The 18075-nt window shown below is 40.6% G+C and overlaps 1 protein-coding gene across 5 annotated transcripts in view; it reads right to left on the minus strand.

Moving 5' to 3' along the window:
• The window catches only part of tjp1a (tight junction protein 1a), a 203865-nt gene extending 186578 nt beyond the window's left edge, over window positions 1–17287 (minus strand). For 2 of the 5 annotated variants that reach the window (XM_072282094.1, XM_072282092.1), the window contains exon 1: window positions 17040–17286. In XM_072282094.1, the coding sequence (XP_072138195.1) occupies window positions 17040–17072 (33 nt within the window). In that variant the 5' untranslated portion in view covers window positions 17073–17286. Of the gene's footprint in view, window positions 1–16526; window positions 16639–16864; window positions 17007–17039 lie in introns of those variants that run through there. The other 3 variants (XM_072282091.1, XM_072282096.1, XM_072282093.1) reach the window with 3 other exon arrangements.
• Between the last annotated feature and the right edge of the window lie 788 nt (window positions 17288–18075).

Raw genomic sequence — 18075 nt, forward strand, 5'->3', positions numbered from 1 at the left:
TGCACTTGTGCAATTGTTGTAACTGTTGTATTAAAACAATACACAGGCACCAAGAAGCATTTTGGCTGACAGTGTCATTGTAGTAAAGACAGTAAGACCCTCTGCATTTGCATCACTTCCTCAAAAGTCAAAATAAGATCAGTAAAATTTCACTGTTATTTTTACTGTCTTTTCATATTCAAGCTGCACTTATTTTTGATAAATCAGCTGCAATAATACACCTTCACCAACTCCTCTCAGCCAGCAGCAAAACCATCTATGTCATGCAGCAACACACAAAACGCTTCAGTTACTCAGGTCAGGCAGAATCTATGGTGGGAAATGATCAATTGACATTTATTTCAGGTTGAGATTCTTCAGCAATCCTGAAATCTGAAGCAAACCAACAAGCTACAGAAGGAACTCAGCAGCTGAGCAACATCTGTTTTGGGGAGGGGGCAACGGTAGGGGAAATTGTCAACCATGATCTTCAGGATAGTGTAGAACATTGCCCTAACATGAAGTAATATTCAAGCACCATTGCCCACACTTCCCAACATGGAACAAACAAATGGTTTCTGATCAATGTGGTTCTATGTGATAAAAATATTATGGAAATGGGGTGTCATATTCTTTGAATAGCTTGTAAAGCTATTCACTGTTTGAAATCCCAAGAGCTTCACAGCCTAATCCATTGATTTCTGAGTACAGAGTACTCTTCTAGCCAGAAATGAACAATTTCCCAGATTCAAAGTTTAAGCATAGGGCAAATGAGAAAAAAAAGATCACTAGACTCCAATAAAGAAACATAACACCAGTCACCCGTAAAGTCATCAGATGCACAAGCTGTTTTGTACAAGTTAACACGATGATCAGCCAGTCTCAGAATCTGAAATAATTCTTTTTTTATATAAACTATTGTCATAGTTCATGCTGGTAATTTTATTTTTGGATTACATTGTCTATATAAAAAAAAAAGGTCAGACAAACACCAGCATCTGCCCTTAAAGGAAAAAGGAAACATAAGGCTATAACTTGGAAACGTTACTTCCAAGTGTTCCTAACGTTTCTGTATCATGAGAAATCAGCTAACAAATGTTACCAATAAAATACTATAGCAGAAGTCAAAATACATTGAGGACAAAGCTGTAATGGATAAATATTAAAGGAACACAAAAGGACTAAGCAGTTTGGGTGATTTTAAACTGCATATTGACTAATCAAAGTAATGTTGATAGATAGAAGTGTGTTAGGGATTGTTTCCCAGTGGTGAATGTTATAGAGCCAAACTGGAAGCAGGCAGTCCTAGATATGGTCATGTGCAATAAAAGATTCTGTGGTTACGATTCCCAATGGATATAGTCAAAGTCTAGATGCAGGGGGGTGTTGTCCAAAGTGGAACAGGTAAATAGACCCAGGTTTCGTTCAGTGAATTAACAGTGGTAAACACTCAGTCAGTTCACAAAACTTATCTAAAACTTGCCCCAGTTAGAAAGGGGGATTCCATAAGAAAGATCGACCATCCATGGCTAATAAGGTTGTCAGGGAAAATAATAAATCTTAAACTAGATGAAAGAGAACTGCAAGATCTAATAGTAGATCAGAGGATTGGGAATCCTTCACAAAACGGCAATCAGAAATTAAAAACTTGATGTAGAGGAAACTAACAAGTAACATCAAAACAAACAGCAAGGGCAAATACAGCTATATAAAAAAAGATGAAGATAGCCAAGTTCATGGCCACTAGATGTCAAGAATGGGGAATTAATAACAGGAAACAGAAAGGCAAAAATCAACACCTTACATCAGGATTCATGGTGGACAGCATTGTAAATATCCTAAAGATGCACACAAAATGCGAGAGGAACTCGGCAGATCAGCCAGCACCTGTAACTGACTCATACGCATTAGTCATAGGAGACAAAGTCCCATAAAACAAACAAGTATTCAGTAAACAGAGTAACAGATATATAAAATGGATGGTTAAGCCACAACAGTACTTGTAATTGTAAATTAATCTAAGAATTAGTGTGAAAACATTTTAGCATGGATGTCACCTCAGGATTAAGAGAGCATTTATAAATCCATTGAACTACACAGCTCACAAGACCATTCAAATTCCATAAGTATACCAAAATATTATTTACTTCTTGGTACTAATTATTGTGTATTAGCCTTCAGAGATGTAGATTTCTTCAACTTTTAGATTGTTATTAACTTGAGTGTTATGTTGAAATGCAGGTGAGAGTGAGGAACAAATGCCAGTTCTGTAGCAAGTCCAGAAATATAACCGTGACTTTTTTGGTGCTTAATTACTTCTATTTGGCATTTGAGTTCCTGGTTGTGGGTGGAGCATATATTCAATAATAAATAAGCTAAGTACATCATGGATGAAATACAGTGCTTACTGAAGCTCAAGATTCATGCAATTAACTTAATCGAAATCTCGGTGGCTCCCCACACAGCTTTAGACCACATGGACAACACAAACACCCAAGTCAGGATGCTGTTCATCGACTATAGCTCAGCATTTAATACCATCATTCCCACAATCCCGACTGAGAAGTTGCAGAACCTTGGCCTCTGCATCTCCCTCTGCAATTGGTCTTTTGACTTCCTCAGTGGAAGACCACAGTCTGTGCGGATTGGTGATAACATATCCTCCTCACTGACGATCAACACCAGCGCACCTCAGGGGTTGTGTACTTAGCCCCCTGCTCAACTCTCTGTATACACATGACTATGTGGATAGGCATAGCCCAAATACCATTTGCTGACGATACAATCATTGTTGGTAGAATCTCAGGTGGTGACGAGAGGGCGTACAGGAGTGAGATATGCCAACTAGTGGAGTGGTGCCACAGCAACAACCTGGCACTCAACGTCAGTAAGACAAAAGAGCTGATTGTGGACTTCAGGAAGGGTAAGACAAAGAAAAATATACCAATCCTCGTGGAGGGAGTGAGCAGTTTCAAGTTCCTGGGTATCAAGATCTCTGAGGATCTAACCTGGCCCCAACGTATTGATGTAGTCATAAAGAAGGCAAGACAGCGGCTATACTTCATTTGGAGTTTGAAGAGATTTGGCATGAAAACAAATACACTCAAGAACTTCTGCAGATGTACTGTGGAGAGCATTCTGACAGGCTGCATTACTGTCTGGTATGGAGGGGTGGGGTGGGGGGCTACTGCACAGGACCGAAAGAAGCTGCAGAGGGTTGTAAATCTCGTCAGCTCCATCTTGGGTACTGGCCTACAAAGTACCCACGACACCTTCAGGGAGTGGTGTCTCAGGAAGGTAGCATCCATTATTAAGGACCTCCAGCACCCCGGGCATGTCCTTTTCTCACTGTTACCATCAGGTAGGAGGTACAGAAGCCTGAAGGCACACAGTCTGCGATTCAGGAACAGCTTCTTCCCCTCTGCCATCATTCAGTTTCTAACTGGACATTGAACCCTTGGATACTACCTCATTTTAATATACAGTATTTCTGTTTTTTTGCATGTTTTTTAATCTATTTAATACATGTACGCTAATTGATTTACTTGTTTGTTATTTTTATTTTATTTATTTTTTCTAGATTACATATTGCATTGAACTGCTGCTGCTGCTAAGATAGCAAATTTCATGTCACATGCCAGTGATAATAAATCTGATTCTGATTCAATCAATAGAGCACAAGCTGACGGAAACAGCGCCCATTACCTGTAGCCCAAATAAAACCTACATGACAGGCTAGTATTTACCAAACAGGAAATGTTAGCAATTTCAGCATTAATGAGTTCTCATTTTTAAATAGCTAACTACACTTGTTATCCAATTTGCTCACTAAAAGTGACAAGTAGAATTAGGAGATGCTCATTCTATGTTTGATCAATTTAATAAAGTGTAGGAGCTACAGATGTAAATATGAACACTTCCATTTTAAAGCACCATTAAAAAGTTAACAAGGATTGTGTTACGAATTAATTCAAGTTTTCAAATCCAAATTCTAATGCTTTATCAGTCCAAAGAAACTATTATCTAAATGGTAATTTCGTAGCATCTTATTCACATGCTGGTTCAGGCCAAAACAGGGTTTTGCAAGTTAAAGCCAATTCATTTTCATTTGACATCAGTAATGTCACTGAACTTAACTAATTCATTTCCCAACAATATGCTCCTGCAAAAGTTGAATTTCAGTGCGATTTCGGAAGTCAAAGAACTTTGAGATGTCAGCTGTTTCACCCAAGAGTAAAAGGCATTTTGTTGGATATATACCATTGGAGGGCACCAATTCTGAGCAATGAACTATAATCATTTGTAGACAACCATAACACAATCTCTCGCTACTTCATTAGTTATCATAAGGTAGCAATTAGTTCAGTAAGACAGCTTCTGGCCATTTTTATTCATGATTAAACATGCACACATTACAACCAGTCTTTCATTATTTGAATGTCAACAAGCCCACTTTGCGTTCCCAGCACTACACAATAAAATGTTTCCTTTGTTTATTGCAGAGGTTTGTGAGATTGGGCAATCTAACTCTAGCTCTCACCAGCAAACAGTCATGCCACTAAACTACAATTTATTCACAACCAAATTACATTTAATTGGCAATCAGAGGGTATAAACTACTTGCAGTGTTGATCTTGGAGATACTGCAGTGGAGAAGGAACTTATTGTGCATCTCACCATTCTTGGAGGATACAAGTCCAGAATACAAATATTCAATTTACCTATGCCAATAATGAGCAAAGTCACAAATAATACCTCCAAGAAGACCATAACCTTGTCACGGTTTGGAGACTTGCATACCACAATAACTCAGAGAGCAACATTGGCTAGAGTCAGAACTTTATGCTTCGGCTCTTGGTAGGATCGCCCATGCCAAACAGGTCAAAGGGTAGAGATCCGACCAAGTTATCCAGGTTCGGGGTTTCGGTTCCGGGTTCCAGCTCAGGGCTAGCAGCTCTGAACGGTTAAACAAAACTGTTACAGAAACAGCAATGAAGAATCCTTCTATATCTGTGGATGACCAAGGACAGACAGACGGAAGATCTTCATTGTCGCCCTCAACACCAATGGCGTAACAGGCGGCAAGTACAAAATAAGACAAATAACTAACAAGTCAATCACAAATAAGTTCCCCAACACTGCCAGGAGTAAACTTCCTATAACAGTTTACGAAGACTTAAATACTCCAAGACAGATAACATCCAGGCTCTATTTTCTTTTAATTTATCTGAATGTATCTGATGAATAGAACTTGCTTTGATTGACTTGCTTCTATAATCGCTGATGTAGTTTCAGAGGCAGTGCACTGAAGGACTATGTCATACACCACAGCCTTCTCCCTTCCCACGTCAACAATTAATGACCACTTCCCAACAGGGCAATTTTACAGAATACATCTCCCAGTGACACTTTTACTAGCTCTAAAGGTGCTTTTCATTTCAACACTAACAGCATTTTAGGCGCTACTGCGAATCACGCCATTTTAAAGTTTTAAACAATATGGTAATATACCATTGTTATGATCACACAAAAGAAGCTGCCCATTTGCTCTATCTCCAGTTCTCAAGCACAATGCCAGTCAGCCAGACTCGGGTGCATTCTATTGGCATTCAAAGTACTGGCAAAGTTGTATGACCAAGTTCCTTGTCAAATCCGTTACATTAGGGAGAAAATGTCTTGCAGCACTACTCTTTTACCAGCAGTCAAATAAACTTTTTACTATTGTTTTAAACAGTATTAACGGTCGCAATATAATACTGTACTCACCTCAGGCAATCGTAAACTAGAAAGGTTCACAAGCATATATTTTTGTGTTTTAAATAGATTGTCTGTTCTGTGCAAACCTTGGTGGGCCAATTGAAGCTTGCGTTGCCTTCTAACAATACATATGCAAAATTAATGCAGTTACTAAAGGAAATCCAGACACATTTTTCATACACAATTTGTTTAAGCACTCCATGGGCATCATGAGAAACAGCAGAAAGAGAGTACAGGCCATGATTTATGTTAAAGTTCATAAATTAATGGTGATAAAAAAGATGAGCAGCTCTAGTAAATTCAAGTTTTAAAAAAATTATTTTATTTTCCTATTGATCCTACGCAAATACAAACTGCAGTAGCACCTTTGTCAGCAGGTCTGAAACAGTTTTATGACAAATTAGTTTGAAGTGAAAATGTGGACTTTACACATCTGTACAAGATCCTCACGTTGACGGCGTGCCAGAGTAAATAATCAAACAGTACACAAATTGGAAAGTAACAGCATTCTCCAAGAATCACGTCATCAACTGAAGCTGAAAATCACCCACCAACTTTAACATCAAATATTAGTTTTCCCTGCAGCAAAGGAGGCTGAGGGATGAAATGACAGAGGTAGATAAAATTCAGAGAGGCATGATGGGTAGATAGCCAGAAACTTTTCAAAGCTATCTTTGAAACATCTTTAAGATATTTATGGAATTAATACAGGAAAGTGGGATTAGTACAAATATGATGGTTAGCATAGACAGGATGGGCCAAAGGGCCTGTTTCTCTACTGTACAATTCTATGACTACTCACATTATATAAGCATAATCCAGTCAATGTGATTTTAACAATTTAAGTTTCTGCTGCGACTATTTAGATAGATAGATAGATAGATAGATATACTTTATTAATCCCGAGGGAAATTCATTCAAAAACAACCAAGTGTTAATTTAGCCAAGGCAAAGAGTTAACAATCGAGAATGTCAGTGTCTGATCACCATCAATTCAGACATTCTGCAAAGTTATGTATACATAATGTGTACAATCTGCTCAACACCGACTACTTAGCTTCACATTCAAATGCAGATAACTAGTTCATCTTAAACAGTAACCATTTTAGGAGGTGTACATGAGCAGGCAGCAAGTAGAGGGAGGTGGACATGTGCAGGTAGAAGGGATAAGTTTGAACTGGGATCCTGGTTGGCGCACACACACAGTGGCCCACTTTTTGCTGCTCTACTCCGGTTCAGTATGCTAAGGAGGTCAGACTGCACAAGGGAATCTACAAATTAGCTGGCTTTTATTATGGCAGGATTCAAGATGTCATACTGCAATCATATAGGGCCTTGAGAGACAACCACACTGCGTACATCTTTACCTGAAAGCGTACATTTGCCATGGAGGGAGTGCAGCCAAGATTCACTGAACTGATGCCAGAGACAGTGGATCTGCTGCACGAGGGCAGACTGAGTAGATTCTACCCATGCTTTCTGAAGTTCAGAAGAATTAGATACCTTTGAAAGTTTGACAGGCTGGTTACAGGAAAGAAGCTTCCCTGGCTTGAGGTGTCTATAGCTGGGGTGGGGGGTGGGGTTCAAACACCATTTAAGGAGCAGACCATTTACAACCAAATAAGGATAAATTTCTTTCAAGGATAATAATCCTTCAGAACTCTCCACCCCAGAGGCTGTGAAAGCTCAGACTTTACAAATAAGACCGTAAGACCATAAGACAAAGGAGAAGTAGGCCATTCGGCCCATCGAGTCTGCTCCGCCACTTTATCATGAGCTGATCCATTTTATCCATTTTATCCTATTTAGTCCCACTGCCCCGCCTTCTCACCATAACCTTTGATGCCCTGGCTACTCAGATACCTATCAATCTCTGCCTTAAATACACCCAATGACTTGGCCTCCACTGCGGCCCGTGGCAACAAATTCCATAGATTCACCACCCTCTGACTAAAAAAATTTTTTCGCATTTCTGTTCTGAAAGGGCGCCCTTCAATCCTGAAGTCATGCCCTCTCGTACTAGACTCCCCCATCATGGGAAACAACTTTGCCACATCCACTCTGTCCATGCCTAGGTGGTCAATAAGTTACTGGATAAGAGAACTGAAGGTGCAGGAAAAAGACAAGACAAAGTAGAAATGAACCATGAACTTAATCAATTACCTATCCTGGGACCAGTATGCAAGTATCATCACAAAGGAAGCTCGACAGATCCTTTACTTGCTTAGATGCTTGCAGAGATTTGGTATGTCACCAAAAACTTCAGCAAACTTCCTTAGACACACAGTGAAGCTCATCCTAATTGGTTGCATCATAGCATGCCATGTAAATACCAATGCCCAAGAACAAAAAAGACTACAGAAAGTGGTGGACACAACCCAGTCCACAGGTAAAAGTCTCCCCATCACTGAACACACTTATACGGATTTCTGCCACAAGAAAGCAGCAACCATCATAGCTCCCAACATCCACACCATGATCTCTTCTCATTGCTACTATTGGGTGTGAGGTATAAAAGCCTGAGGTTCAGGAACAGTTATTCCCTACAACCATCAGGCTCCTGAAGCAGCATGGATAACTTCAATCACCGCCACTCAACTGATTCTACAACGTACAAACTCAATTTCAACAATACTTTACAACTCGTGCTCCGAATTTTTTTTTAAATTGTACTTTTTGCCTTCTTTTGCACATTGATCGTTTGTCAGTTTTTTTAAAAACTGTGCGTTTCTGTTTTTCCTGTAAATGCCTGCAAAAAAAACAATTTCAAGGAAGTATATGGTAACATATACATTCTTTGATAACACAATTACTTCGAACTTTCAATGATAGATCAGGCACCATGAGCTAAACAAGATTAATTTCCCATGTTTCAAATTAATAGTTTGAACTAATTTTAAGTTATCTGTCAAACCACAATCCTCAAACTATATTTTGGGCTGAAATAAAATTCTACTCAAGCCACTGCCAACTAGGAATGGTGCCAGCAAGATACTAATCTCAAATCACATGCACACCTACACAAAGTGAGATATAATCCTGCTGCTCAAATAAAACCTTCAATCAGAAGCTAAAGTGAGTGAGGAAGCTCATCATTTGGCAAGGCTTCACTGTAATCCTAAACACTACCACCACTCCAAAATTCTAGCTCTTCTGAATACAAAGTTCATAGATGCAAGTATTTGTGATGTAAGTGGAGATCTTCAAGTTCAAAGTAAACTTATTATCAAAGTATGTTTATGAAAAGGTTCTAGTGCTTTCCCAGCATACATGATGAATAAATTCTTATCAGGCTTCCAGCCAGGTACAGGTATCAATTATAACTGAAGTTTCAATGACAGATTCTACCATCTTCTTCAGGAATGATGCCTGGGTATACCTAGTCCGGTGATGTTCATACCCCCAGAGGCCATACCTCCTGACTGGTTAGTCCTACCTTGTTTACAATCGAATTCCAGTTCTTCCTCAGAGTGAGACCTTCATCCTTGTTAAAATCTACTTTGATTTACTAGGCAAAAACTATTTCAGACCCAGAGAGTCTCCCGAAGGAAATAAGATGATTATCCATGACGTTCCTACAGAATGGCTACAGGGTGAAGGAAATCAGGCCCTTAAAAAAAGCGATGGAAAAACCATGAAACTGAACTTGGAGGAGCCCGTTGCTACCACCCGTCTTCCCTATATTTCCATGGTGTCTGTCAGGATTGCCAGGATCCTGAAGAAATACCGGATTAATATCATCCACAAACTTGTAAGGAAGCTAAGACACACTTATGCAGATCAAAGATGACCTGGGGCTCAGGTTGGCTGGCATTTACAAGACTCCCTGTGAACATGGAACAGCATATATCGGCCAGACAAGGTGCATGGTAAAACCCACATCAAACAGCAGAGGGTTACCCAGAGAAATCGGTGTTAACAGAACACTGCATTTGCAATGGCCTTAGCGTTGACTTCAATGGCACAAAACTACTGTGCCAAGCCTATGACTTTTGGGACTGCCTGGTAAAGAAAGTCATTGAAATAAAACTAGAGGAAAAGAATTTTCACAAGAACTAAGGTCTCACTCCAAGTAAGAACTAGAATTCAGTTTTAAACAAGGTGGGAGAACTGAAACTTGATTGGATAAGGACTAACCAATCAGGAGGGGCGGACTATGAGGGGTATAAATACTACCGGCAAGTCATACCCAGGCATCATCCCAGAAGAAAATGGCAGAGTCTGTCATCAAATGTCGATTATAATCGATAACTGTACCCTGCTAGAAGCCCAAGAAGTTTATTCATAAAGTACGTACTGTATATGTTACCTTGAGATTTTTTTTCTTGCAGACATCCACAGTAGAACAAAAAAATAAAGCAAATTTTAAAATTACAAAGACAAATTCTTAGCCTCAGTCCTTTTGTCACATAATTGTACATCAAATCAAATAACAGAGCAAACAGGTACATTTCACTTGCCTCCACTGAAATCCTCATCTGTCGATCAATGAGTCAGAAATTCAGCCATTGAATGACCAAGTAGTTATTCAACTGCAGCCCTCAGTAGCCCCACAGATTTCACAACGTTATAAAAAAAGCTAGTTATTTCACCCTTCACCTGTAAATAAAATATGAAACCCAAGCAGAGAGAACATTTCAGGAACATTAGGACTGGAATTTAGATGAATGACATACAAGATCATGCTATGCGATGCATACATAAAAATGCATCCAAGCTATGCTACAAACGAACAACTGACCCAATTATTTTTGTCCATATGCCAAAACAGACCCTACCAATAGATTACTCGAGTTAATAACCTGGGTTTGAAAAAGGAGAATGCATGTGTAAGGCTTCCAAACACCCATTCCAGCAATTTCCAGGCTGAGAACTAATGTAGGAAACAGCTCCAGCTTAAACCTCAAAATCATCCTCCAGTTTCTCAACTATATATTGTTCTCTACATTAATGTTTTACTGTTTATTCAATGGCATGGCTTTGGTTTGGCTATTTACCACAGATTCTTTCCATTTAGAAGACAGACAACTTTCTATTCAATTTCTGAATCAGTCAAATCAAACTCTAGAAAAGAATAAATCGCTGCAGGTACTCAGTTAAATAAATTGTTAACAATGCAAGTTGAGACTCTACATCAGGACCAAAAAAACAGTTTATCTTTTCCTCCACAGACACGACAGAATTTGAACTCCTCCAGCAATTTGTTTTGGCTCCAGTTTATAGCATCTTGTGATTGATTCCAAATCAATGCACATTCAGCAGAGGTTATTAGATAAATATAACTATACATTTTTAGCTATCAGCAAATGATAGTTGAGAAACTTGGGGATGATTTGGAGTTTTAAACCAGAGCTGTCTCCTGTACTAGTTCGTGTCTTGGAAATAGCTGACTTTTTTTAAGCAAAGATCTGCTAACTCATCATGGACCCAAACTCTTCATAATCTTTACAGATCAATCTGACAGGACAACAGACATTGTGTTCTTCAGTTTTATGTAATTTGGTGAACGACACAACTGAACAAATATGATAGCACATCTCAAAAGCTCCTTGGATTTTTTTTTCTCCCTGGCTCTCAGATTCCCTCACAGATTCCATGAAAACCGATAGATCTCTAGTTCGGCACTGACATACCTGGGACTCTGTAGGATTGATCATAATCTCCAGAACTTTTGAAGTTAACTGCAGATTTGGAGTTCTTCACAACCACTTATCATTGACTCACAGTAGCAGCGAGTCCAATCCCTCCAGGAAATCCATTCTCAAACAATGAAGAGCACCGTTTGAGGGTTGATGGCAGGCATGGTGAATGTTAAAGTACTTTTAGTAGTTTTTGATATTGCATGTATTTTTCATATGCCTCAGTTGTATTGATATTAATAAAGCCTACTTCAGGATACATAATAAAAGCCAAGACTGACCTTCATATTTTAAAGATTCAGCCAGATCCTCAACTCAACCAAGCAATGCATTTTAAATTTATTCAAATATTCCTACAGAAGATACCCACAAGCCCAAGCAATTTGTACCTGATTTTTTCCCTCAAATAAAAATGTTCTACCTTCCAAATGAATATTTCATGTTTTATATAGTTGAAAAGGTACGAATGTCAATGCAAAATGCTTGTAAACCCCCCTTCAACATTTATTCTAAGCCTGAAGTTTATCGTTCCAAAAAGAACCAAGATAGAAATTAAATTCTGAAATGGAACAAGTCTTTCAACTGAAGCAAATTAGAATGTAAATACACAACAGATAATATCTGATATTTAGTAACTTCCCACTGCCCACAAACTGCGAGATGTTTCTTGACCTTGAGATGAAAAAAGGCAACAGTAAATCTAAATTGAATCTTAGTACTTTTCACAGCCAAACACTGAAGCAAAACAGAATGTCAGCACTTTACATTCTATATTTATATTTATATTATATTTTAGTTTATAATTTACCATAAAAGTTACTCTACAAAGAAATTTATCCAATATTTCACTAATCAACTCCTAACTTAAAATTCAACCCCCAGCAGAGTTCTCCTCCGTGATCCTGCATTTATATACCGCCAAAAGTAGATGTTAAACACTCAAAACATTGTTTGCTAATCGTAGCATTCAAGAAACAGCCGAATCCAACACTTTTCAAATCATTGTCAGGACTTCAAACAAGTTTGGTTGAAAACTCTGCATAATTATCATCAACGTATCATCTGCAGCATCAGGAGTCCCAACACACTCGACCACTGTTACACTACGATTAGGTATGCCTAGACTGCACCTTGGGAACTTTGATCACTTAGCTGTCCTCCTATCTGCATACAGGCAGAGGCTAAAGAGCAAGGCTCCAGAAATAAGGACATCAAAGAAGTGGTCGCGGGAGGCAGAGGAACAGCTATGGGATTGCTTTAAGTCAGGAACTCAGTTGACCTGAACAAATACACCATGGTCGTCACGGACTTTACAAAAACAGTCACAGATGAGTGTGTCCCCAAAAAAATCATCCCTCAACCAGAAGCCCTGGATGAACCATCAGACTTGCAATCTGTTGAGGGCCAGATCAGTGGCGACCAGTAAGGTACAAGAGGTCTAGGTATGACCCCTGGAAAGCAAACTTAATTCTGGGCCAAACTTGAAACATAGAAGGACGCTCAACAGCTGTGGCAGGACTTGAATGCCATCATCCCCTGCAAAGTGAAATCAAGTGACATGGTGACAAGGTTTTGCTCCAAGATGAGCTCAATGCCTTTTATGATCACTCTCACCATCAAAACATGGTGGCACCTTCACAAACTCCCACAGCCCCTGACAAACCTGTGCTATCAGTCTGAGACCAATGTGAGATGATCCTTCTGGAGGGTGAACCCACAGAAAGCATCTGGCCCAGAGAGGGCAACTGAGCAGATCAACTGGCAAGAGCTTCAGTCTGAGGTACCGACCTGCTTCAAACAAACTTCATTTATAGCAGTGCGTAATAAGAACATGGTAACCTGTCTCAGTGACTATCGTCTGGTAGCACTTGCACCCACTGTGATGGAGTGCTTTGACAAGTTGATGAAACATATCAACTCCTGCCTGCAAAGTGACTTGGGTCTGCTCCAATTTGCCTACTGTCACAACAGGTCAACAGCAGATGCCATTTCATTGGCTCTTCACTCAACCATGGAACATCTGGACAGCAAGGATGCTCTTCATTCACTACTGCTCAGCATTCAATATCATCTCTTTAAAACCAATCAATAAGCTTCAAGACTTTGGCTTCAACACCTCTGTGCATTTGGCCTCTCTATTTCCTTACTTGCAGACCCCAGTCAGTTTAGGTAGACAACAGCTTCTCCACGATTTCCTACTGTGTGCTTAGTCCCCTGCCCTACTCCTGATGGTGTCGTTAAGCAGAGCTCCAAAGCCATACTCAAGTGTGTGGACAACACCACTGTCATAGCTCAAATCAAAAGTGATGATGAATCAGCATACAGGAAGGATACTGAAAATCTGGTTGAGTGGTGCCACAACAACCAAAGGCAGCAAAACTAAGGAGCTAATTACTGACTTCAGGATGAGGAAATTGGAGGTCTATGAGCCAGTCCTTACTGGAGGAATCAGAGGTGGAAGGGATCATCTACTTTAAATTACTAGGTCTTAACATTTCAGAGTATTGGTTTTGCCTCAAACAGCAACACCTCTACTTCCTTTGAAGATTCCAAAGATCCTGCACAACATCTACATCTATGACAAAACTATAGATGTGTTGTGGACAGCATATTGACAGATTTCATCACAGCCTGCTATGGAAACATTAATGCCTTTGTACAGAAAAGCCTACAAAAGTTAGTGGATACAGCCCAGTCCATCACTGGTAAAGCCCTCCCCAACACTAAGCACATCTATGCAGAGCACTGTAGCAGGAAAGCAGCACCTTTCATCAAGTTCCCCACCACCCATGCCACACGCTCTTCTTACTGCCATCAGGAAGGAGGTACAGCAGACTCAGGACTCAGACCACAAGGTTCAAGAAAAGTTATTACCCTTCAACCACCAGGCTCTGAAACTTCACACGCCCATCACTGCACTCATCCCACTTTTAAGGACCCTTCATCTCATGTTTGATATTAATTGCTTAGTCATTTATCATTATTTCTTTTTTCCTCTTAGTATTTGTGGGTTTTTTTTCGCACATTGGTTGTTTGCCATCCTGTTGGGTGCAGTCTTTCATTGCTCCTATTGTGTTTCCTGTATTTGTGTATGGCCACAAGAAAATAAATCTCAGGGTTGTATATGTACATTGACAATAAATTTTCTTTGAATAATCAAAATTCCATAAATGCTTTCATATACAGCACACTTCTGACACAGTACCAGTGACAATTATGTATATTTGATACTCCTAAAATTTAGCAACTATTGTATATAGAATATTGGCTCAAACAAATAAATTTAATAAGTCACAAATACAACTTCAGTGTTGATTACAACTGTATCAAACAACTGACTCAGCCATGTTTCCCAGTTAAAGGTCCCCTGTTTTTAAAGGCAAATTGCACTTCATTCAAGAGTGTGATCAGAACAGATGAGAACAAAACCAAACTCAGCAGCTTAACTTGCAGACATTTACAAGTCATTGAGGCACCAATCTTTTTCAGTGTTCATGATTAACACCAACAGTCCTAAAGCTGTTCCTACATTTACATCACTGTTTTTCTTTCTCTGTCTCCAATCTCCTCCCAAGTAATCTACTTCTCTCGCTGACCTTTGGTGAACCCCACCCTGCAAGCCCTGCACTGTGGAACACCATCTCTCATCTATTCCCCAATCAGCACTGTTATCTCATTTACACACCCACCCTTGGCTGGATACAGGATTATTTTCCTAAATGGCAGCACATAAATTGCTACTTAAGTGCACTGCATTCTCAACAATTCCAGGAAATTACTCCAAGTGTTACAACAATTCTAACTAGTTTGTAACAGCACAGTACTACAGTATCCACTGCTTACACAAAAGAATGTTCAGCCCACAGTTTTAGAGCGTGGGCACAGCTACACTTATTGAAAGTTCTCAGTCCAACCTCAGTCAGGCCGCACCAAAATGCATCAGGTCCAACAAATGCTGACAATCTAACACAAAAGCCAGAAGTTGCTGTTTGCATCTCCACATTGAGGAACCTAAAAATCAAAATGTTCCCTCCCCAGTTACACAAGCAAACGATTATGTTGACTCTGGCTCAGATCACCATCAGCAGGAACAAAGCAGAGAAAATTACTCGGTTGTATTATTGTATTGCAGTGTCAACATTAATTCTGAAACAGTTAGTCATACAGTTTATCATTGAAGAGAATGACTCATTAATGCTTTGATTAAGTAAACTCTGGCTGTTTAAGGCTTCGCTTCTTTAAACTAAGTAACTAATCTAAAAATAAGTGGGTAGGGGGAGAGAAACAGCACAATGAAGCAAATGGGACATTTTTGCCTTACAAACTGCTGAAACACCAAAACACATTGTTGTTCTTCCCATCATCATTCCCGAAGTTGGGATAGGCTCTGTTGAAAATTACACCTGAATCCCCACCGACAGGAACTCGCAGACCAGCAGAATAGTATTCATGCAACATATTCAGGAGCACAAAGAAATCACCAGTGATCTGTCTCAATTTGTTCCTGGAAATTCCTACCCTCACGTTAAGACAATTGCACAATGTGTCCCAAAGTTGATCGAAAAACTGAAGCCAGTCTTCTTCCTTACTGGTTCTGCCTCACTTTACACTCGTATTTCTGCACAGTATCAGCTCAAAAATAGGTAAAGGAAGCTAACTTTCTCATAAGAACACTTGTAACCTGATTTTAAATAATCGATACCTTTTTTCATGGTTTCTGGGTCAGAAATTTTCGCCTCATTTTGTTACATTAAGATTTAATAAGTTGCCAGCTGCTGAAAACTGGTATGTATTCAAAGGTCTCGAGTTCAAAGTATAATATATTAGACTTCCTTGCTCAAGAATGACTGTTGTTCTCCCTCGTGGTCTTTGAAACAGAAAGCCACGGCAGGGATACAACTGACCCAGTAACGTCTCTCACCCCGGGAGACACCAATTTAAAATCAAGCCCTCAGTCTACACCTCGGACTTGAACTAAATTGTTGCCACACTTTCGGTTGGAAATACTGCCGTCTCTAAAATAGCCGTTCCATGCAAAATCTGAAGGTTTAATAACATTTGTACCTTAATTCGACAAATTCAAACAACTCAATACATTCAAGCCGGCGATTATACTCAACCCCAGAGCCAGATACCTGTAACTCACTTCACCTTAGTTTTCTGCCGCCGGTTGAGAAGTCAACTATCAAATCTGATTATTTTCATGGTGAGGAGACACATACGCAGCAGAATCATTCATCGCGCCCTTCCTTCGGTTTCGAGGGCATACCATAAAGTTGCATCATCGCACTAAAACTGTATCTCACCTCTCTACACTGCCCACTCGTTTAATCACCAAGCTAAGCTGGCAAACACCAGGGAGATCCAACTAAGTGACGCAGGCTTAGGAGTTAAAGTTTGCAACTACAGTGGTATCTCCACTACAGCAACCGCGTAGCTGGTGGAATTAGAGATAATTTCAAGCCACCCCAACCCCCAGTCCAACTCACACCCCACAGCCCCGGTTCACTCCTCCGCCAGACCGAAAGGAGGGATGGAGCCGTGACTGCTATCTCGGCTTTTCTCCGACCTCGGACCTCGCCGGGGGCACCAGCCCTCACTCCCCGGCCCGACTCAGGACCTTGCCCGCTACTTTGGCCCCAACTCCCCGACTCGGGCCCGGACCTTGCCCGCTGCTCCGGCCGCTCGGGCGGACATCTTGTTTTCTTGCTCTGCTGAAGTTGAAGCACAGACGCTGACCCGGTCCTGCAACTCCTCAGAGACCAAAAGAGAACATCCCGACACGCGACGAACAGCCGGCACACGTTTTCCCACTCACTGCGACCTCCTCCCGTCAGTTCCAGCCCCACTTCACCGGCACAAAACAACAGGGCCTAGGCCTTCGAACAGCAACCAATAGCAGCACGCCCCTGAACAAATCCGTCACCTGGCAACCACGGCTGACTGACACAACCATGCCGCGCCCCTTCTGATTGACAGCCTCGCTTCAACATCCAACTCGCATCCGACACTAGCTCCATCTGCCCATCATCTAGCTCCACCTATCACCTCCCAGCCTCTGCCTCGCCCCTCCCCCTCTATGCTCTCAGTCCCGATGCAGGGTGCGCACCGTTCTTCAGCGTCCACAGACGCTGTTCGATCAGGGTATCTTTGTGATTTGATTCGCTGAACCTGGGATTGACAACAAATATGTCAGCTAGATCTCAGTTTTATGTGCTGTACACAACGTGGATCAGTTCACTTCACCAAAGTTATGTTAATACCTTTATCCACACACAAAATGCTGGAGGAACTCCGCATTCAAGGAAAAAAGCACAATCGATATTTCGGACCGAAACCCTTCAACCAACAGAACTGGATAAAGAAAAAGCCGAGGAGCAGAAGGTTATGGACAATGTGTAGGCAGAAAGGGTTAGTTTAATTCGGTGTTTAACTAGCGCTTCAGTGCGTTTGGCACAATATTGTGGGCCGAAGGACCATCGCGGCTTGAGGATATTACACTGTTCTGTGTTCTGTAAACATTACGGTGATACTGTACCTGCCTCTACCTCCTGGTCTGGAAGCACGTTCCAAATAAACAGCGACGTCCATTTGAAAAACGTACCTCTCAGACCTTTAAACTTCTCTCCTTTCACCTTAAATCTCTGGTCACTCTGGTTCTAGATCCCCCGGTTCTAGGTCTGCTTCTAGATCCCCCACC

Source organism: Mobula birostris, chromosome 18 (genome assembly GCF_030028105.1).
Source record: "Mobula birostris isolate sMobBir1 chromosome 18, sMobBir1.hap1, whole genome shotgun sequence".
NCBI classification, from domain to species: domain Eukaryota; kingdom Metazoa; phylum Chordata; class Chondrichthyes; order Myliobatiformes; family Myliobatidae; genus Mobula; species Mobula birostris.